The 24,110-nt window shown below is 45.0% G+C and overlaps 1 protein-coding gene across 3 annotated transcripts in view; it reads right to left on the bottom strand.

The window, feature by feature from the left end:
* Positions 1-23,108, bottom strand: part of LOC307231065 (low-density lipoprotein receptor-related protein 1-like) — a 107,362-nt gene extending 84,254 nt beyond the window's left edge. For 2 of the 3 annotated variants that reach the window (XM_080001612.1, XM_080001613.1), the window contains exon 1: positions 11,720-12,223. In XM_080001612.1, the coding sequence (XP_079857738.1) occupies positions 11,720-11,816 (97 nt within the window). In that variant the 5' untranslated portion in view covers positions 11,817-12,223. Of the gene's footprint in view, positions 1-11,719; positions 12,224-20,234; positions 20,276-23,070 lie in introns of those variants that run through there. The other variant, XM_080001614.1, reaches the window with a different exon arrangement.
* Between the last annotated feature and the right edge of the window lie 1,002 nt (positions 23,109-24,110).

Below are 24,110 nucleotides of genomic sequence, written 5' to 3'. Positions count from 1 at the left end.
GCACCATGGTCATCAGGGGGCAAAGGGGCGGCTGCCTGGCCCATGACTTCAGTCAGGTCTGTTACCTTGGTAAACCCGGGTGCAAGCGATCAACTCTGAAATTTCAACTTTAATAAATTAAAGTTTAAATTTTAATTTAGATAGGAAGCCTAATGATACACAGCCAAACAAATGTCTTGGCCCGATGTGAGAATTCGGAGCAAAAACCCAACATGACACCAAGTTTATTTTGGCCACTTAGAGATTCCAACATGAGAAGTCAATAGAGTGAGTTTATAAAGCACAGTCAAAACAACCGCTGGTTCCACATCAGCAAATGAATGACAGAGAACAATCTCTGACAGTGATGGGAGTGCCGATACCAGGATATCAAACCGACCAAAACCAGCATGGAGAATGCAAGTGAAAAGGAAGTGGTGGGTAAGGAAAGGAAGGTGCAGGAGGAATGCTCTAACACGTCTTCAAACCTCTGAGCTAGAGAGCTGTCTGCACCTGATCAACCTTTTTGTACAATCACCATCCCACAATATACACCATCTAAATTTAAGCAGAGCCTTAAACCAATTTTAGAAATGTTGCAACAAATACAATGGCCATTCACCAAGTTTCCATAAATTGGGTTGAGGAAATATTGGCCAAAATGTGATCTTCCAATCTCTAATGGTTCTTCTGAAATTGATTTATTATTATAAGTTGTATATCACTATTATATTGGCATTTTTTTCAATTATTTGTTTGACTATTAATCACCAACTAAAATGTAATGATTGAGCATCTTCAATGTTCTGTTGAGCAACTAAAGAGCCTCTCACTATTCACCAAGATATTGAACGGGCCAAAATCGCTTACTCAGACCTGCCACCAACACTGGGATTTTACAACGCAGGAGGGATGGAGAAGGTGGAAGAAGGAAAAAAAATGTTGTCAATTTGTTATGTTTCAAAAGCGAGAAGGGAAAAAAAAACGGCCTGTGCAGTGCCTTTTAAATCACTGTGGTGGAGGTTGGAGACAACACTCTCGTCCAGTCTCTATAAGCAAAAACAATGTGGTAAACACACAAAGTACTCACATTTAATTCACCGGTTTCTATGTTTTACAAATATCCGCTAAAAACACATTGATCTTTTCCAAGAGTAGGTGACATCATTTTTTTTTTCATTAATAGATAACTCTAGGTATTATATTTATAAATAAAATACTTATATTTAAACTATATTGAACCAAAAAAAAAACCTCCACAACCCACAACTACTGTCAAGTGTTCTCATTTGTGTTTGTATGTATCAGTGTGTGATTTTTGGTTCATTTTACAAGTTCTTTTTTGTTTTTAATGGACCATTTAACACGGTGTGCAAGTTCCAAAGTCTTGATGTGTGCCTGCGAGCAGAAAAGAATTACCATTAGAAATTTGCTCATGTCTGGGGAGAGCTGCCAAGCCAAATGGGTGCCTGCCACGCAGGAACAGCCCAGCTCTCCCTGCGACTGTTTGGATTTCACAGTTTAAACCTAAGCACCAGTTATCAATCTACACAGCCTTTGTGGTATAGCTCAGACAGAACTTTTTATGAAGCAGAGCAATCAAATGTGAACTTCATAAAGAGCTATTTCGATGTCTGCAGGAGATTGCAGCCACGTCGGAACCCAAGAGTGGTAATCAACCGTGTCTGCCATTTGTACTACAACAAGGGTTAGGGCAAAGCGGACGAGACCAGAACCATTTCCACTCGCACATATGGATTGAATCCCACGACAACACAGTAGGGATGGACCAGAACACCACAAGGTTCAACCGAAATCCATTATCAGGTTAGCCAGATCCCTTGGCCACGGCAGAGTACACAGTGTGCCTAAACCGGCAGAAGAATGACAGTTAAATCTACTTAGAATGCTGCTGAGGGAAACATATTAAAGGAGATTATATGAAATCCCTGAGCGCTATTTCACAAGACCAACGCCAGATTCGAGTTTCAGTGTGACGCCCAAGCTCTAACGATCAAGGCCCAGTTTAAGAATGTTCTTCCATATGAGCCATCCCGGTCTTGACACGGATGAAGCACTTACCACCATTTTGTGGCATAACCTATGAGGAGTCTCGCCAAACACAATTCACAAACACTCAGAAACATTGTGGAATATTCATTTTGTGAATTAAATTACAATGGCTTGAATGTGATATTATGTTTGAGGTTAGACCAGTTGAGAACCACTGCTGTGTGTGTGTGTGTGTGTGTGTGTGTGTGTGTATATACTGTATATCCCAATGGGTGTTGAGTAAATATTTAAAATAGAAAAAATAAACATTTTTGAGGGTTACGAATTTGTGTTAGGTTTATAGTTAGACACTGGAGTCTGGGAATACATCTCAGTAATTTGAAAGCCCTTGAAGAATTTTGGCCTACAGTATATAGCCTGTTCGATAATAATCTCTATAGAAAAGAGGTTCTTGCATGTCTCAGAGTTAAAAGTTTGTAATGTATCTAAATAGGAACACTAATATAAGAGCTGAAATGTCCTAAGGTAAATACATGCGCACACATGTGCACTGGCTCTGAAAACAGTCTTCTATTGTGAAAGGCAAAGGCATTTCAACAACATTTTAAACCCAATTAATCCACGGGAAAAGTACAGTTTTATCATAGAATCAAAATAATGAAACGGACTATAATAAACATCCAAGTTTAGAGTACGAGCATAAAAGGGACTTGGATGTTTAATCAGGAGTCACACCCTACATCGGTTTACCTCACAAATATATATATATATATATATATATATATATATATATATATATATATATATATGCCTTGACACCTTTTCAGTATCAATGTAGAGACGCACCAAGTATTACTCCAGATCTCCTAAATGTCTATTAGGAGGAAGTGGAGAATCAGTGGCCTGGTACACCTGGTAGGAACCGTCATGCATGTCACATAGATATTTAAGTAAAGCGACATGACTTTCTGCCTTTTTGACACACTGGAGCAAATGAAGACTCTAATGGAGGACATCGACACGGTGGTAATTATTCTGTGCCCATTCGAGTAATTCAAAGTTGGTATCAGTCATGGAAAGAAGTGGCATTGGTTCATCTCTATCTAAATAACAAGTAAACCATACGGCACAGATGGCGGCGCATAATTCAGTTCCCCTTTCTCGGGGTTGCGCTACAGAGAATACTGACACTTTCAAACATGTACTGTAGCTAGGGTCATTTGGAGGGGCGAGCTTCAACGTTTATCCAAATCCGGGAAGTGAAACCTTTTTCACCCACTGTTTCCACAACAAGGCTATGTGCTGGACGACCAATTCGGAAAACCCGATAACTCAGCAACTAATTAAGTAATAGTGTGGAGTGTCTCGCAGCCAGCGTCTCTCAACAAGAGACCTCAGGTTCCTGAGGTTTCAGGAAGTGTTTTTGGTGCATCTATGGTATTGTGAGCCACTTACTACAATGATCTGCAGATGATTGTTCAACAGACACACAATTTCTCTCAAATGGGGTCGGAAGCCCCTATTTACGGTAAATAAGGCCCATTTGGGCAGGTGTATAAGCTGCTACTGTCCGCAATGTTCGTTGCTCCAATCTTATTATACACTACTCACAAAAAGTTAGGGATATTTGGCTTTCGGGTGAAATTTATGGAAATTGTAAAAAGTTCACGCTACAGTGATATTATATCATGAAAGTAGGGCATTTAAGTAGAAGCATGCAATGGTTATTTCCTGATCTCAAACAATTGATTGAAACAAAAGCCAACAACAGTGGTGGGTTTACCACAACAAAAAATGTCAATGTCTCAATAACTTGTCATGTGCCCTTGAGCATCAATTACAGCTTGACTCTGGTTGGAGATATCCTTTTGTGACCAGTCGCGCACATGTTGCTCCTGTACTTTTCCGCTTTTACATTACATTACATTTAGCAGACGCTTTTATCCAAAACGACTTACAATTATTCAAACAGCGACGGACGCACCCATCAGGAGCAATTAGGGGTTAAGTGTCTTGCTCAAGGACACTACAGCATGCTAGCAGGAGGAGCCTGGGATCCAACCAGCAACCTTTAGATCACTAGACGACCAGCTCTACCTCCTGAGCTACCATCCCCTTCCGCTTGCGTTCATGTTGTTGTTGTTCGCCTCTGGTGGGAGTCAGTTCTTTGTGATCCATATGTCCTTTTGTGACCACTTGCTTAGATTAGACTATATAAGGATCCAGGGAAGAAGGATCGGGCTTCCAGGCTTTTTCCATTGGCTGGGCTCAGACTTGTTTGAGCTCGGCTCCTGGAGCCCAGGCTCCGACTTTAAGAACTGGCACGGAGCCTGCACTTTTTGATTCTGCTTGACAATAAATATGAACAACTCTTAAATTCGTGTTATGTCTTCTGATTGAAGCTCCAACCCATCAACGAACACGCGGAGAACCAGTGCACACGGAAGGGTGGTGACGGTGACGGACGGCTCATCCCCGGATGGCAGTTCCGATGACGACACAGAGGACGAGGCAAATAAGGTGTTAAGGGAAATAGCGGACTTAGGAAAAAGGATGGCAGCGTTGCGTGAGCTAACGCCCTCCACGTGACCCGGCGACACTCCCCGACAACAGGACGGACTCACGGCTCGTACCCGACATCAAGCCGGGGGAGCGACCAGTCCGGCTCAGACCCGTAACCGGATGACCGTACGGGCCCGAAGGCTCACAGTCCAGCTTACAGTTACCCCTAATGCAGGAAAGTGGAGGGCCCCCCCTGTGTACCGACCGTACGGGCTGAGTGACCTCCAGGCCCTAGCGGACAAATTACCGCCCAAATACGAGGGCGGCATGGTGTGGTTGGAATGACTCGTTTGACCAGTAGTCACCCTGAAAAGGACCGAACATCGATCGAATGGTATTGGAGGGCGGTGCTAGAGGGGGCCCCGGGGACAGTAAATGACGCCATGATGGCCAATCCGACATCCCGGACGAGCCCACAAAACTGTTGGGATCCTAAAACTGCGGATCCCTCCCAGGATGGTTGATGTGTGGAGCTTCTTCAATAAGACGGAGACGGATGTGAGGCAAAATAGATTTCTTTATTGGTACTACTACCGATATATCTGCAGGGTCAGTTCACAAAGTCTGGATGAAAAGAGACCAACCAAAGAGACGAAAAGACAAGCGAAAAGACAATGATGACAAAGACGACAACCCTTATAAAGTCTCCCCCAAGCAAGTCGTCACAAAAGGATATATGGATCACAAAGAACTGTGAACGTGCAAAACAGCATGAGCAATCATGCACGCAATAGGAAAAGTACTGGAGACAATATGTGTGCGACTGGTCACAAAGAACTGTTTTCCAACCAGAGGCGCCATTTTATACAAGTGCCATATTACTTCTAACACTAGACACACCTGCCCCCACTGTACCACCACCACCACCAAAGGCTCATCTGGTGACAACAGTGGCTGATGCATAGCTCTCTCCTTGACGTCTCCAACATCGTTGGCGGTCATCATTTCTGCTCAACGTTAATAGACTTTCATCAGAGAACAGCACTGAGGCAACTGGTCCCTCGTCCAGCGTAAAATGCTCCCTGGCCGTGCAAGACCATGATGCCTGTGCCTGGTGGTGTGGTCAGGTTCCCTTGCAGGTCGTCTAGCATGCAGACCACGCTGATGGAAACGGTTTTGAATGGTCTGACGTGACACTTGGTGCCTCTCACCTCCCTTAAATGTGCCTGGAGTTGAGTGGCATCATCATCCGGTTCCGCAGGGCACTGTTCACAATGAAGCGGTCATCAGTGTGGGATGTGGCCAAAGGACGTCCACTTCTATGCCTTTCTGTGACTCTTACAGTCTCTGTATCTCTGTTGCAACCTGCTGATGACACTCTGTGACACTCTAAGCTCAGTGGCCACTTCCCTCTGAGAACATCCCGTTTGAAGCCTCACAACAGCGAGCTAATGTTGATCAGTTGTTAGGTGTCGTCTTGGTCTCATGATGTCAACATGTGAACAGCTTGATGAAGAGGACTGTTTAAATACCAATTCTAATTGAACCAGGAAATGTATTGATCGATTCATGGATAAACACACACCTGTTGTGAATTTTGCCGTTCAGCTCCTTATCAGAGAACAGCAAGTTGTGCAAAAAAGTACTGAAACATTGAACAGCTGGACACGTGCATTCAAAAGTTTAGAGAAGGTCAAATTAAGTTCACCTGTAAAGGTTATAGTGCATTTTAGGTTCATCCTGAAATTTCACCCAAAAGCCGAATATTCCTAACTTTTTGTGAGTAATATATGTCATTTTGCTGTAGTGTCTATTTATCCTGTTTTGCCATGCTATTCCCCCCAGGGATCAAGCTTTTTTTAATCTGTCCATTTATATTACTGTTTTCAAACCAGAAACCCTATATTTGTTTGACCTTTAGCCTCATTTGTTGTGAACTACATTTCCATTCAGCAGCGTTGTACTCCTACACATATAAGAGCAAAAAAACCTTTATGTTTTTTCTGGAATCCACAATGTAGAGAGGGAATCTAAAGCAATAGCGAGCCTTTCTTCTCCAAATTTAAGGCAGAGTAGTGTGCCAACTTAAAGGGCAGCTCAAACTAAAGCTATGCCCAGGCTGCAGGGCTCAGTGTTACTTTTGAAAATGCCCCTTATCTAAAGTTATTAAAAACATTTTTTAAATCAAATCACATGCAAGAACAGCCAAAGAAAAATGTTCAGACGGGGCATTCATTTTGAGGAATATATGGATGGAGGTTAGATGACAATTTAACAGCCGATTAAGTTGATAAAAAAAACTGGGCAGAGGAATGACCATGCAGGCCACATATAAACATGAACCAAACCGGATTCTGTGTTTTTTTTCCCATCCCAAAGCACTGCACACACAGTATGAAAATAGCCTAAACACACTGACAAACAGACTTGTTCTCAGCTCGTCCTCTGAATTCAGAAGTGAGCACACTGATCACACCCCATCCACAATGTTTCACCCTTCTGAAAAGATCGTGAGACAACCCACTCCAGTGTGCAGCGGCTTCCATGCGTGACTTTTAGAGGTTCATTTTGTTCCCAGCCATCGCGGGCGATGGAGCCGTTCTCGCTGGCTTACAGACTAGTGAGTCGGCAGTCTTGATTCGACCATTCGATGGAGCAAAGAAATGTCATGGAATCTCAAGCGCTCTCTACATGGCCTGAAATAAAAACAGCCTTTTTTTTTTTTCCTCCTCCAAACTCAGAGAACTCTTTGTTTACCTTTTCACCTCAATGCACCTTGCGGTGGGATGAGATAGGGATGAATGTTGTGGTGGCTTTAACCACTGAACCTACACTCAACATGCTTGCAAAGAATTTTTTCCCATCCCAGTAATAGCGGCATTTTAGATTTATAAGGTTTTGTTTTGGCTTTTTTTCTTTTGGATAATTATTAATAATAATGTTCTTCTTATTCCAGCCTTTTGCATTTCCCATGGGACGTAAATGCTGGAGACATGAAGCCTTCCCAAATGCACCGGATAAGTCAGCCAGGGCTCACGGCTGTCCCGCTGTAAAATCGGCGGGCACATGAGAGCTCTCAGACTTTTTCAGCCCATCATGCGCTTTCCTTAAGCCAAGTCTGCAATTCTGAAGACCTTGCTCGAGGGAATATCCCACGACTCATAGTGTAGCGGCATTAAACATGAGGATGACATAGGATGACAGGGGAAGCATGGAAGCATAAAATTAAATACAAAAAAAAAAAATATATATATATATATATATATATATATATCTCATAAAAGGAGCTGGCAAGAAGTTAAGATAGGCAGTTTATAAAAGCTATAGACAATTAACACAGACGATTTAATTCTATTATATAATTATAGAACCCAGAATCGCGATTGTGGCGCCGCCCCTTGCGGCCGCCTGCGCAAGCGCCTTGTGTCGATTACGCACATTTGAGTATTTTTGTATTTTTAGTAGTTTTAGAGCTTATTGTGCGTAATCACCGGGTGTCATGACATTTCACTGCATATATGTATGGCTGTATATGTATGTGACAAATAACCTCTTGAATCTTGATTTGACAGTGATTTACAGGAAGCACGTTGTGTTGTTTGTCCTACGACGGCATGACGTCAATTTCTAAATATGTTTTCATGTGGTTCCTCCGGCAACATTAACACTTTGCTCATCAACAGGGCGTGAACAGAACATTGAATGTTCCAGTTTATGAAATCATGTATGGACCATTAGTCTCACTTTACCGGCCGCAGAAATACATCTGCCCAAGGTTTTTCTATAAAAATCTAAAATTTCCCCATAGCTGCCACTGTTACAACCCTGGTTGATAACAACAATTGCTGTTGTCAAGGAAATATGTGATGTCATGAGGCGCTGTCGCGTCGCCCCTATTCACCCCGAGACCAGGCGCCCTCCTTGATTCGCCCTGACCACGCTGGTCACTGAGGCTTCACTGCCTTGTGCAGAGGATGGACATTGAGATAAGGCCTAGATCTGAGACACCGTAACGCCAATTTGGACGAAACTCGGCACACATATCCAAGCATATACTGTATCCTCTTCAGCTTTTAGAATGGAGCCACCAAGTTAATCCAGCTGATTTAGAGTTTGACAGTATAGCACCAAATTTGGGCAACTAGCACATGTGTTACAAGCGCTTCGGTTTCCCTTCAAAGATTTACGTGGTATTTCTACTTGAAGATATTCACTGTAAACATTAAACAAAATAAATTGCTTGATTTTCAGAGAAAGGTCATACATCATAATTGGTTATACCATAAAGTTACACATTTCATGGCTCAAGAATTATTCAAAATACCAATATTTAGTCCAAATTATTTCTTGTGGGAGGAGCATGTAACATTTTTTGCTTGTAACTCTGCTTGTCATTGGAAGGCACAAACTAGCCGAGTACATCTGACAGCCTTTTGGGAATATTATCACCGGGTTTTGGTATCAACTAATGACCAATGTAAGGTTAAAAAATGCCTCATTTAAGTATTCCGCTCACTTCGGTTTTAGGAATTGAGAGCAAGGGCTTACCTCACAAAACAAATCCCTTGAGATAGTGAATCAACAACCGCATAACTCAGCAAATGTGCTCCCAATTTTAATACACAGCTTTATTTCACACTGGCATTACATTAATGGGTCGGAGTGATGCAAATTCTTTCATAAGGACCCTTTCCTCCATCGGGACCCCAATTAGCAGCCCTCTATGAACAATTTGAGACTGTTATTCAAGGTCTACTCAGGAAAACAAAGAGAAGTTTAGTCCCAATTAAACCCTGTGTCTGCCGGTGGCCTAAGACCTTTGCTCTGGTACCGTAACAACAAAAGGATTTGAATTCAGCCTTTTGGATTAAAAAAAAAAGGGGGGGGGGGCAAAATCACTGGAGGTCCGGGCAAAACTGAAAAAGTTATGAGCAGTCTGACTTCATTTAAAAGGTGGCTTATGAGGTTAAACAATTCCAAGTGCCCAAAGACTTGATTTCATCAACAATACTTAAAATGATCTGTGTAAAAGTACGCTATGCAAGGCCTCTACAGTGGGCGTCGTATTGAAAGGATGGCCCGATGGCGCAACAATATATATGAGAAAATAAATAATTGAACTTGCACTTGTTTTCTTTATCAACATCTTAGAATTATGCTGTTCCATCGAGAAGCGATTAGAAGAAATAAAACTGGTGTTTAATGCTCAATAAGTTGGAAGACTCACTGGTATGTCGAGTCATTATTTTGAGTATCTTCATTTGTGTACTTGGGTACTCAACAGGGCTAACGTGGTGGGATAAACCAATAAACAATCAATTCAAACTGACGACACTCTCTCTTTTTTTTTTTTTTTTTTTTTACATTTTCACCTGATCGTGCATGCCCGTTCAAAACATGCCCATGCCTCCAGATCATCAAAGGACAGACAGACAGACAGACAGACAGACATTCCTTCCTTTATGACTGCGGATGTAAGTGACTGAGTCGCAGAGCCCTGAAGGCCCCGCCCCACCGCCGCTGCCGCACAGAGCTGAGCGGCGCCTTGTTCTCTTGTTGTTTATGAATATTACACGTGTCGCGCGTCCACATTGCACCACTTTCAACACTGCACGTCCTTGGGTCCCCAGCGATACACCCGACGAGTGTGAAGAAGATCGCATGAACGCTTGTCAAGATAATCAAAGGACAGACAGACAGAGAGAGATTCCTTCCTTTATAGTTAAATTATATAGAGGCGTAGGCCAGCTTTCACATAGTATATCTATCTTTAGCTGCAAAAGGCGTTCTTTTATGTGGAATTTGCACTCCTGGAATCTGTAGTCTCCACAAAGCAGCTTACAAAACACAATTTATGAAAGCAAGTAAACCACATCTTAACTCTTGAGCTGCATGGACTTATCGCTGAACTGGAGTTTCGCGCTCCAGTGAAACACTTTGGGAACAATGCATAAGAAGCATTGCTTGGCTGCAAGGGATTAAATCGATCTAAATGTACGTACGACAACGCATCTCCTTCCTAGCAAAGTGACCGGCTCTGCGGCTGGCTCTGTCTTTCCAGCCTAATTGTTTCCAGAAGTTCTGAATGTGTGACTGGGGTGGGTGTTATTTTACGGGTCTGGTCTAGGTGGTGGTGGTGGTGGTGGTGGTGGGGGCCGCTTGGAACAGCTTACTCTCTTTGCGTTCAATCGCGCCCTGGTGGTACAGACGAGTGGGTCTTAACCTTTTCCCACACCGGGGACCCTCACTTTAACACGCATTACGCCACATACCCCGTTTGATAAGATGTGGTGGTCCCTGTTGGGGGCCCCAATCTGAGAAGATGTTTATCGTTACATACGATTTAGTGCCAACGTCCACCTGTCCGTGCTGAAGTCAGGGAGCTAACAGAGAAACTACGACCAAATAAGTCATTGTCGTACGTGGGGTAAATAAAACATTGGTGAGGTTGCTGGGGAACCCCTCGAAGGGAGCCCCCTGGGGGCAAGGGGGGGTGGCAGGTCTGTCCCCGGACCACAGGTTGAGAACCACTGGTAACAGACACGCAGACAAAAGAGCCACGGCAGGGAAAGTGCTGAAACCTCCTGTTGAGGGCAGGCTCCCTCAGCCTCCATCGGGGTGAACCGCACGACTGGAACGCATCTATCCCGAACGCCTCGCAACACTCTCGGGAGAAAAGGAAAGCACTTGAGCGGATTGAACCGAAACCTGAGAAATAAGAAAAAAAAAAAGGAGGAAGAAAAACAACTCCCCAAGCTGCACGATTTAGAAACGTTATCAATTAACACCCACTGGGTGAACTGGTTGTAGCGTGCGAGCGATGACCTGACGGGGCTTCGCCGCATCCCCACAACACGGTTGACTCGAATCACTGCGGTAACTCCCTTTGTTATAAAAAAAAATAACAGTCGAATTTAAATGAAAAGGGAGGAAAGCCCGGCTTCGTGTGGGCCTGCGCCGGGAGTTGGGCACTTCGGTCAGCCGTGTAACACGTCCGAGAAGCTCCTAATTAGACCGCGCCGTAGCTTCGGCCACAGGACGACGGCAGAACCAGGCAGATGTGGGTGGAAAACCCGGGCGAGACGACGGTGGAGACAGCGGGTTGGAGACGCCGTTTGAGTCCACGCACACACACACGCACACACGCACACACACACACGCACACACGCACACACACACACGCACGCATTGGGTAAACACCATATGAACCGAGCACGACACTCACCGTCGATAGCCCGGGCAGGAACGATTATCTCCAAAGTGTCCAGGAATCCCATGAAAAGCAATCCGGCGGCCAGCACGTTGGCTGCGGTTCGCGTCATTTTCTCGCCCCCTTATCTCAGGACAAAAAAAAAACAAAAAAGATGAAGGCACTAAGGGACACCACTCATCGGTGTGCGTGAGCCCCGTCGGGCTCGCGGCGTCGGAATGGAAGGTGCGGATCAAATGGGGGTGGAATGGACGGTGCTGTCAGAGCCCGGACGCCGCGGCTGCTCCAGCCCGAGGGGCTGCTAGGGAGCCCGGCTCCTCGGACGCATTGATGCCCGGGCGCAACGCGGGCGAGCGGGGCTGGCCGAGCACCGAGCTACCCTGGATGGAGAAGACGCGCTATCACGCAGTGTCCGTGCTTTGGTTTCCTCCTTATCCCAGTGCGGCCATAGCACGGGTTAGACACGGTGAAGCCTGGTTGTGTGTGTGTGTCTGTGTGTGTGTGTGTGTGTCTCTCTCTCCTCCCCACCGCCACCTCTGCTGCGCTGCTGGCGGCCACGGATCGAGGCGCCGGGGGCAGAAGCCTGGATGGATCTTCGGAGGAGGACTAACGTTCGTGACGTCACCGGACCAGACCGGCCCTCCCACCCTGGAAACCGACATCTCCAATTAAGAAGACCACCTTTATTTATTTAGTCGTTTGTTTATTTATGTTATTGTTTGTTTGTTCGTTTGTTTGTTTGTTTAACACCTTGGTTACCGGTGGTGAAAGGTGCGACCCGTTTTTTTGTTTGTTTTGGGGTTTTTTTCGGATTCGGTTCCTGACGAGTCACTCCGTGAAAACAAACTCTCCGAGCGAGGGAGGACTTCCGGCTCCGAGTCGCTAACGTGTGAAGCCGGCGCCGGGTCGCTGGGGCCGGGCCGCCGGGGCCGGGTCTGGGGCCGGGTCTGGGGCCGGGTCTGGGGCCGGGCCGCCGGGGCCGGGTCTGGGGCCGGGCCGCCGGGCTGTGAACGCCGGTCGGCGTTTTTTTTTTTTTGTTTGTTTGTTTGTTTTCTTTTAAGTCTCGTTCAGGCGAAAAAGAAACCGCCGCGAAAGATCTCGTCTGGTGTCACGCCGCGACCACCTCCCCTTCTTCTAATTTTCCTTTACCCGTTTTTTTTTTAATGTATTATTATATAATCTGAGCTGTTTGACTGTGCAATTGAATGGGAGCGATCCTCCAAAGATGGCGACCGGAGTCCATAGCAACCCATAGCAACCGTCCAACTTCACAATCCTTATATTCATTTAATCCAGTAAAAATTAAAATAAAAAGTGTTTATTTAGGCGGAGGAATGCAAACTGTGGATCCCGGGGGGCGTTTCGCCCATTTCCCTCAAAAATATTCATTTGTGCAGAGAAACGCAAATCGCGAAATACAATTTCTGTCTGGAACGTGAATCAGTATCAGTCATATTTATAACGTCTCGCGTTCGGTCGAATTCCTTGGTCCTTTCCCCCCCGTGGCCTTTCATTTAGTTCTCTTTGCCGGAGTGACTCGGCCAAAAGGCTGCGAGTATTGACTGGATTAAAATGGGGTTGGGATATTTCTGTACATGAATAATATGTTTACAACAGTGTGGTCATGTGGAGGCTGCCATGAAAGCGCTGTGACAGGGTGCTGCTTTGACGGGTAGTTTGTGCGATTATTATTATTTTTAAATCCCATATTAAAAGACGTTGCCGTTTGGAAGACAGTACAGTATATAGTACTATACTAGTAGAGTACTAGTGTATATACCCAACACAGATGGATCTTCACTTTAATTTGTATTTATTTATTTATTTATGTTTCTTTATTTTATTTTTATTTTTTTTTGTCAAACCATCAGATCTCATCTGGCCAAGGTGACATTATGCAAATGGCCCAAGCGCCCCCTCAGGAGCTTTTCTTACCGGTAAATCACAAGTACACAAGCAGAATTCAGACAGGGCTCACGGACACGTCTTGGGCCGGCGACCCTCCACGACACAGCCCCGCAGAAGGTAAATGCTCAAGCCCCTTTCACGTACACCTGCTTGTTTGTAGAATAAAGAACATCTGGAAATGGACGAGCACAAATATTGAACATCAGCTTGGGAGAAGACTTCATTATCAAGGTTTACATTTCAGCAAGGATGACGTTTCAAGGAAGAAAATGCATCCGATGCTGCTGCAATGTCATTTGGAGCCCCATGATGTAGACAGTGATAGATTCAATATATGCATAATATATATATATATGTATCGTATATATGTATAATATATATGTATAATATAATATTTATGTATAATACATATATGTATAATATAATGTATGTATAATATAATATAGGTATGTATATATGTATAATATAATATAGATATGTATAATATTCGTAGGATCTCCTTATTAGAAGCTGGCGAGGTGTCCAACTACTCTGAGGTTGACCTTTTTATCCAAACTAGCTGTTGATGATAACATGCTTGCAGGCTTGTGTGCCTATAAGGTCTATTCCAGGCAGTGGTGTCTCAAGTTATTCAGCAAAGTGTTAGTGTGGAGGGGACCAGGTCGTCTACAGCGGTTACATATCTTTAAAGAACCACGTTATGACGTTGCCTTGAACTGACAACGCATTTGAACTGGTTGTGTAGCTAGAAGCGTGGTTTCCATAACCGTACCGTATAACCAGTATTTAAATAAGAATATGCAGCAGCAAGAGCGACACAGTCTCACTTCGCTTGCTTACTTCACCGCCGCTACAGCACCGCGGATTTAATTTGATTTGTCATTAACACTTCGTTTTGCATTTGACTTATTTTATTTTTTTGGAACACATCTCTGGAAATATTTCATGTCGCAGTCATGTCGCAGGCGCTGGAGTGAAAATTTGCTAAAAGCAATTAAGAGTTATGTGATTTGAAGCACTCACAAAATTCCCAAGTTGTTAATCACGAGGTAAATAGTCTCACACAAAGATACAGTGGCAAGTTCCAATTCTCATTCCTTATTATATTATATTACACTACATTACATCACATAACATTATATTACATTAGGTTATATCACATTACATTATATTATATTAGATGATATCACATTACATTACATTACATTATATTTTACTATAAGGAAGGAATCCCTGTCTCTCTCTGACCCGTCTGTCTCTGTCTGTCCTTCGATTATCTTGACAGCGTTCATCCGTTCATCCGATCTACTCCACACTTGTCGGGTGTATCGCTGGGGACCCAAGGACGAGCAGTGTTGAATTTGGTGCGATGTGGACACGCTACACGTGTAATACTCCTAAACAACAAGTGAACAACAAGCTGCTCAGCTCTGTGCAGCAGCAGGGCGGGGCCTCGGGGCTCGGGGCCTCGGGGCTCGGGGCCTCGGGGCTCGGGGGCTCTGTGACTGAGTTACATTAGCCACTTTTCCACCGCCTGGTACTGACTGAACTCGGCTCGACTCTACTCTGCTTTTTTTGGTTTTCCATCGGACAAAAGTTGCACCTGGTACCCGGTACTTATTTGGTATCGCCCCCGCCGAGGTTCAAAGCGAGCTGAGGCCATACCAAAAGGTGACGTGAACACACAAAACATTGCAGGCTTCTGATTGGCCGGAAAGAACATGCGTTGCTGCGTCATCATTGCGCGCCATGGGACAGAGGGACTTTTTTTTGTTTTCGTTTGGTTCAATTAGGAAACGGAGCAAAATAAATACATCCAAAACAAAAACAAACAGTTTTTCTTTGTTTTGTTGGAGAAACGGGGAACGAGGAGGCGCAGCGGATAAAATATGTGCTGGTACCCCCCCTTGTTACATTACATTTAGCAGACGCTTTTATCCAAAGTGACTTACAATCACCGACGGACGCAGCCATCAGGAGCTAAGTGTCTTGCTCAAGGACACTACAGCATGCTAGCAGGAGGAGCCTGGGATTGAACCAGCAACCTTTAGATCACTAGACTACCAGCTCTACCGCCTTCACAGGTTGGTGGTGGGAGGGCGGAGCTCGCAGCCGAGCCGGGGCTCACAGCTTGTGCGTTCCAATAATTAAAAGAAAAAGGTTGCTCTGACTCAATAAAATATGGTATATTTTACAACATGTCCACCTGAGAGGTCAGAAGAGAGCACAGCTTGTGAGAAGTGCAGGAACCCAAGAAAAAAGTCCCGGTACACCAAAGAGTAAAACGTAGAGTTGCCGGTACTGTGTAGAGTTGCCGGTACTTTGTAGAGTTGCCGGTACTGTGTAGAGCACAGGTTCAGCCTCTTCTGAAACAAAATGTGTCTCCGTGCTGTGACCTACAGCCACATACTGAGAATCAGCAACACCGTCCCGTGGATAACCTCCATCCCTGTGCGTGTTGCGTGGAAGGTGACGTTGTGCAGCGTCACCCGAGGGGGTACTGTCCGCGGTGCAAAGCGAAGTACCCGGTACCACAAGGGGGTGGGGTCGAGACGGCACCACGTCACGGAAACACACCTAAAGAGTGTCTTTACGCCTAAGAGAGTGTACGACTTTAACCGGCGGTTTCCTCTCCCATTGTGGAACTCAGGAGTGAGTCACTGACACTTGGTTCGACTGGGCCCTTCAAACGTCTGAGGGAGTCTTACGTTTCGGGGCATGCGCTGTATGGACGTATGTGTGTGTGAAATGTGGTGAAGTGCTGCCACCTAGCGGATCTCAAATGATCAGCACATGAACGCAGAACAATGAGCCCTTTGTTGGGGGAGCACGTCGTTAAATTCAGCCGCAGTAAAACGTTACATGGCCAAGAATTTGGGTTTGTTTGCATTTGGCGCACAATAACTGAGATTTTTTTTTTTCGCTCTCAAGTAAAAAAGGGAGGAAAAAAAATGTGGTTTACACTGTGGGTGTAAGGACAGAACCCAGTCAAACACGGCTTGTTTTTCGAAGTAAAGGCTAAATCAATGGGCCCACACAGGATTTTATTCTTCGCTCATATTTTACGGCACCACATTATTTTTGTTCATAATAAGTTTTAATCTGTCTCTTATACGATTGTTCCATATCTGTTTCCTGTCAGACTGGGGTTGCGTGACATTATTTTCCCCTTTACAATATCCAGCTTCTTGGATTCTTTTATTTATTTTTTTATTTTATGCATAACAAGAGTGACGCAATTTGGAAAGCCTCTTTTAAATAAAAACCAAAACACATGAGAATAAAGAGACACGGCACAGACCTGCCTCTTACCATTCCAGACCATGACGCACAGGACATAGATCAGTACGACGCACATGGCGTGGCAGAGACTGAAAGGCCCAAATAGGTTGTGTTGCATGAGCTCCTTCACGTTTGCCTCGAAATGACACAAACCCCAAATCCATGAAGTCTTTGTTATGATGAGATGCTCATATTCAGCTACTTTCCTCCCTCAAATTCTAAGAAAGTGGAGAGAGCCAAAGGCACAGTGCACTCCACATCTCCCTGGGGCCTGGAAGTTTTAAGCAGTGCTTTAAACCCTGAATATTAGAATTAGGGAGGTGTGTGTGTGTGTGTGTGTGTGTGTGTGTGTGTGTGTGTGTGTGTGTGTGTGTGTGTTTTATGTAGGCTCTTCGGAGAGCGGGAGAGAATGAGAGATCTGTTTAAAATGTCACTTTGCAAGAGTTCCTCTCTGACATAAACACAGGGTTCGGATCGGGCGCCAGTTTTGACGTAGATCCTGGATCGCAGCCAATCGTCTTTGAGCCATTATTTGCAAAAACTGGCCCCTGGACCTGGGAGGAGGAGGAGGTGGGAGGAGGAGGAGGTGGGAGGAGGTGGGAGGAGGAGGAGGTGGGAGGAGGAGGAGGAGGAGGAGGAGGAGGAGGAGGTGGGAGGAGGAGGGAGGAGGAGGGAGGGAGGAGGGGGGAGGAGGTGGGAGGGGCTGTCCTACATGTGACTCTCACTCAGAGAACCAATCAAGTTAGGGCATATGGGAACATGGGGAACACACCCACTGGAGTGACTCTTAATTAAAAAAATATATAATAATAACAATCATTATATACTGTGTGTGTGTGTGTGTGTGTGTGTGTGTGTGTGTGTGTATATATAATTAATTATATATTTATTATATATAATTATTAATTATATATAAAAATACACAAGGGGGAGGGACAGTCCATTAAACATATATAAAACATTATATATATATATATATATATATATATATATATATATATATATATATATATATATATATATATATTTATCTTTATTTTATTTTATTTTTTTAAGTTTATTCCAATTGTGTGTTTGGTATAAATTGTGGAATCAGGTTAAACTGCTGAGATTGGAGGCACACACAGTAAACTGGATCACGCGTAAAGGCTTTCGGAGCTGAATGACTCTCTGCCCTGTTGACTGCTACTACCCCGGGGGAACGTGGTGTGTGAAGTGCACTTCTGTGCGTTATCGGGGCGCGGCGCCAGGTCAGACCCCGCGTATTATTGGATGGATGATGTGCCAGAGACAGCGCTACCTGGACGGATTCCTTCCCGGCGACCTGCGCCACCCCGATGCGCTTCTGGCGGTGAAGCTCCAGAGTTTACTCTGCTGTGGATGAATGAACTTGAGATGACATAAGATAAGACACGTTGTTAAACAACCAAAATGTGTAATGCAATTTGGAAACAGTTTTCTCTCAGTCAACAGTCGTACCTGATGAAACATGTCAAGCATTTTACCAGAGCGGTTTTTATGCAAACTCGAAATACCGCTCACTACCACACGCACTCATTTTGTGACGTGCTCCGCACCAAACTCAAATGGTTTCCTTTATAGCGCTGCAATAATTCACACATTTATTAGACGCTTTATTTTTCTCAATTTCGTTTCATTGCAGTAAATTATGTATTTGCCTGATTTTCAATCAAGGCATTTTTTAAATATACATCTTCAGCATCCAACTGATGTCCAAACGATATATTCCGGTACAAATTTAATCTTAAATACATTTGTTTTGTAACCGAAGAAGTGACCAAAGTCGTTTTAAATGGCCTGCTATTTCATAATCCACCAGCAGGTGGAGCCATTACGGTGCGAACTGGCAGGGGCCATTTGAGGCCATTTACGAAGGCTCTTCCAGCCCATGATCAGAAAGAAGAGAGAGGGAGATTTTTCTTATTGAAACATCCCTTGTTTTTTTTCAATACCTTTGAACCCTTGTGATAGACTTTCCACTTTGTTTTAGTCGTTTTATTGTATTGTGACATCTGCACAGGTACATTCAGAATGGTTATACTCCTCAAAAAATATAAAAGAAAATAATTTGCTGTACACATGGATGCCTTGATGTCAAAATTGAAACATCAGATATCAGACATAGTTATTTTATACGGAATCTCGAAAAAAAATGTGTTCAAGTAATGACTGGCTGATTTCAATAAAAATGACCTATTTCACAGATTTCACACGAGCATGTTTTAAGAAAACTGTGGGCGGAGAAAACGGGGGAGGAAAAAAAAGATGAAAATGCATAAGAATATTTATTTTAAATTACTTTTTTTTTTCATGCTGGCACCGCACCTCCACCTCCGCGGTGATGGAAACCAGACCGGTTCGAAGGAATTAATATGACATGAAACAGATATGTTTATTTTACAGGGTGTCTCTTGCTTGCACTGAACAACCTTCATATATTGTTCATTTTTTGTCTTCAACCTATAGCTTGTAATTTTAGATTTCACATTTCTGTTTATTTCCCTGGAGTCGCAGAGTACAGAGAGTACAGAGGACAGTACAGCGAGTATGCCTTTCCACTGCTTTGTACATTTGTAAATACTGAGCTGTCGGTGATTAGACCGGGGGGGAAAAAGAGATGACATAAGTGTTAAGGCTAACATTAAACACTATAATAAAAACTACAGGGGCATCATCACCTTATCTGGTGAAAAAAAAAAAAAGTGATAAAAAAAACGTGGATCCTCTGGATATTTGCTCCTTCCTGCACAGGCCTCTTCTCTGTGAATAAACATCTCTGCAAGAGACTCTTCCGGGTGAGGTTTTTTTTTGTTCATCTGGTTTTTGTCATGAGTGGAGCGTGTATTTCTTGCATGAAACATTTATTTCATCCCTAACTGATGCTGGCACCGCACCTCCACCCTGCGAACCTCATCCCTGATGGAAACCAGACCAGAGTCCAGTTTGGAGAGATTGAAATGACATGAAACAGATATGTTTATTTCGCCCGGGTGTCTCTCGCTCGCAGTGGATAAACTTCACATTTTGTTAATTTTTTTGTCCTAAATCTATAGTTTCGAATTTTAGATGTCTTATTTCCGTTTATTTCCCCGGTCTGAGGAAATGACACATAAAATGAATCGATCTATAAATATGTGCCTCCTTTCTATTTTCTCTCATCCTCCCCTCTCTCTCTCTCTCTCTCTCTCTCTCTCTCTCTCTCTCTCTCTCTCTCTCTCTCTCTTGCATCATGACTTGGACCCATATCAGCTCCCATCTCCTTCTCTCTCTCCATCCCTCCCTTCCCTCCCTCCCCCCGCTTGGGAGCCAGATGGATTACCTCATCAATCAAAGTTCCTCGAACGCCCTCCTCGGTGAGTGCTCCACCAAAGCAGCGTATCCATTCAGTAGAGAGAGAGAGAGAGAGAGAGAGAGAGAGAGGAGTGAGAGGAGAGGCAGGGGAGGGTGAGAGAGAGAGAGAGGGAGAGAGAGAGAGAAAAAAACAAAACAAGCCTGAGACCTTGACAGCAACCATTTTGTAATTCAATCTCTCCATCACTCCGCTCTATCTACTCGTCCTGAAAGAGCCCAACAGGAAGTGGCTAATCTTTCACATACACCCAGGCTTTACAAACAGGATTTTACAAAAATAAAATGCTCTAAGTTTTGGCAGGTTTACACTAAGGCTTTGTTTTCTCAGTAACCAATTGCATTTGTCATGAATCCTCCCTGATCTCCCAGTATTTATTTGTTTTCATGTTTTATTTTCCTCTGGTCATTGCCTCATGCTGTGTCACTAACCTCCATGTCATTTCAGATCCGCCCACTCCCTTTTGCTTTGCTGTCCCTTCGTTCTCTGATTCCTGATTCCCGTCTGAACCCCTGCCTGATTCCCTGGACTCTGACTCTCTGCCTGATTCCCTGGACCCTGATTCTCTGCCTGTTCCCTGCTGGATACGTTTGCTTTCTCGGGCTGATCTTCTGGTTTTGACTCCTGCTTGTTTGTTGGAATAAACCTTCTGGACTTTTCTTACCTGCTTTGGTGTCGTGCTTGTGGGTTCACATCTGTTCTGACTCAGTGAGTGTAACAGTACCATCTGGCCAGAAATGAACCCAGCCGACTCACAGACTCTCAGACGAGAGATGGCAGCACAGGCACTTAGTGCACTACACCAACACGAGCAACAACTCACCGCCATTGCGGGGGCTCTCCAGGAATCCTCCGCACACTATGACAAACGTTTGGAAGCTCTCTGCAACCAGCTTCAGAGGCTCACTCCGGTCAGTCAAACAACGGAGTATGCATGGCCTCCCTAGAGACATGGTGGAAGAGGCAGTAGGACCTCTGCTCTTCAGTGACAGCCTTATCTGACAGTCTCTGGAGGGTTTTCGATCACACTACACCTGGCCATGAGGCTGCTCGTGGACTTTTGAACCTGGCCCAGGGGAGTCAGTGAGTTATTGACTATTCCATTGAGTTCTGGACATCCCAGCAGAGAGGGATTGGAATTCCTCATCGGTGGCAGATGCTTTATACAACGGGCTCTCTGATGTCAACAAGGACGAGTTGGCAGCTCAGGATCCTCTGGAAGACTTGAACAGTTTCATCGCATCAGCCATTCGCACCAACTGCTGTCTTCTGGAGCGGAGTTGAGAGAGGGCGCTGACTAGTCATTCCCGAGGTCTTCCGCGACCACCAGCATCGCCTCCTCCTTGGTACCTACCTAAAGCACTCTGAGAAACTCGGCCGAGCCCATGCAGCTCAGCAGGACCAGGCTGTCATCAGCGGAACGACAGCACCGCCGGAGGTAGATCTGCTGTCTGTATTGTGGCTACGGTTGTTACGTGTCCCACTGTCTGGTAAAAGGAAGGGCTCATCAGTCAACCACACAGCACTGATGAGCTGTGCGATCCACTCTCAAAGACCCTCTCATCCCCTGCTACTTGCTCGGTTGGGATTGATCTAACCATCTCACACGTTGTCTTTTCTCATTGACTCTGGAGCTGATGCCGATGGTTTGGACTCCTTCCTGGCAGAGCAACTGGGCATTCCCCTGGAGCCTCTGTTGAAACCCATCGACACCAGAGCGCTCGATGGTCACCTTCTCTGCTATGTCACTCATTGTACTGTTCCTGTATATCTTGGCATATCAGGTAACCATGAAACTCTGATATATTCCACCTGATATATTCTCCTCAACTCTCGTTGATCTTGGGTTTCCCTTGGCTCCTGATACATAATCCACAGATTGACTGGGCAATGGGTTCCATTCTACAATGAAGTTAATATTGCAACTCAGAATGCCTCAGATCTGCTCTGTCTCCTGTCCTAGGTCCTCCTCCCACATAATTCCTTGACCTCTCTGCAGTATCTCCTGAGTATTTGCTGCTGAAGGAGGCCGCCTCATCGTCCTTATTACTGCGGTATTGAGCTTCTTCTTGGTTCCCCGATGGACGGCCTACACTCCCTGTTCATCCTGATACAAAGGCCATGGAGACCTACGTCCAGGAGTTATTGGCGGCAGGTATTATACGACCCTCTTTATCTCCAGAGCTGGCCTCTTCTTGGTGGGGAAGAAGGACAAGCAACTGCGACCCTGGATCGAATAGTGGTCTGAAAAATACAACGGTGAACAACAGGTACCCCCCTTCCTTCCACTCATATCTTCTGCTTTCGAACTCCTGCAGGGGGCTACCATGTCCACCAAGCTGTATCTCCAGAACGCCTATCATCTGGTTCACATCAAGGAGGAAGACAAATGGAAGACGGCCTTGTTGTTTTGGTTTACCTGGATGATATCCTTTATATTCTCCAGATCAGAGTAGAAGCACATCCGTTATGTCAAGTGTGTTCTCCAGAGCCTTCTGGAGAACAAGCTGTTCGTAAAAGCAGAAAAATTCCATGTGCCCAGGGTCTCTTCTGGGCTTTTGTGGTTGCTGAGGGGAACGTGCAGAGTGACCCAGCCAAAGTTGGGGCAGTCGTCAACTGGCCATTACCGGCGGAAGAAGTTGCAGCAGTTATTGGGGTTCGCCAACTTCTACAGCGGGTTCATCTGGAATTAGAGCATGGTGGCGGTGCCACACACTGCGTTGACCTCCCCCGAGTTCTCCTTTCCTCTGGTCACCTGCAACTGACAAGGCCTAAAGTGAGTTAAAGAAACGGTTCACCTACTCACCCATTCTTAACCTGCTTGAACTCTCCTATCAGTTTGTAGTGGAGGAGGATGCCTCAGATTTGGAGGTAGGCGCCCAACTATGTCATTGGGAACTGGGGGCTGTTGGCAGTCAAGATGTCGTTGGAGGGGTGGAGGCACTGGTTGGAGGAAGCAGAGCAACTGTTCATTGTCTGGACTGATCACAATAACCTCAAATATCCAGTCAACCAATTGACTGAGTCCCGCACAGGCCAGGTGGGTGCTGTTTTTTAATTGTTTTGAATTTTCTCTTTCATACCGCGCGGGATCAAAGAAAACCAAACCTGCCGCCGTCTCTCACACCTATTAAGATAAGGGTCATCCTTCTCAGCCAGAGGATTTTCTGCCCTGATCCTGCGTAGTCTGTGAAGTTACCTGACAGGTGGAGCAGAAGATACAGGGCTCTTTCGAACCACCCATCTCCCAGCACTTTCCCCTATGAGCACCTTTTTTTGCCAGCTGATGTACCCGCTCAGGTTCTGCAGTGGGGACACTCCTCCCGGTTATCTTGCCATCCTGGGGTAGCTATCTACCTTCTCTGACAACGTTTCTGGTGGGAAGCCACAGCTGGGATTTTGTGGCCGCAGGTCCGGTATTCTCACGAAACAAGAGCTCCCATCAAGCCCTAGGTTGTCTCCTCCAGCCTCTGCCCTGTTGTCCGTGGTCCCACATCTCTCTGAACTTCCTCACTGGGCTCCCCGCTTCGGAAGGTAACACTACTATCCTCACTGTGGTAGATTCTCCAAGGCTGCTTACTTTATTCCAATGTCTAAATTGCCCCCAGCCAAAGAGACAGCTGGAGTCTATGCTAAATCAAGTGTTTAGAGTGCACAGATGTCAAAGACAGATGACTCCCTAGAAAGTCTCTGCTAGGGGGCTTCAATTTACTTCTCATTTCTGGACTGAATTTTTCAGTCTGCGGTGGCCACAGTCAGCCTTTCTTCGGGATTCCATCATCAGTCTAATGGCCAAACGGAGACGATGAAACAGGAAATGTAGACAATGCTGCACTGCATGATTTC

The sequence above is a fragment of the Zeus faber genome (assembly GCF_960531495.2).
Source record: "Zeus faber genome assembly, chromosome: 5".
NCBI lineage: Eukaryota > Metazoa > Chordata > Actinopteri > Zeiformes > Zeidae > Zeus > Zeus faber.
This window is presented reverse-complemented; position numbering and strand designations above follow the sequence as displayed.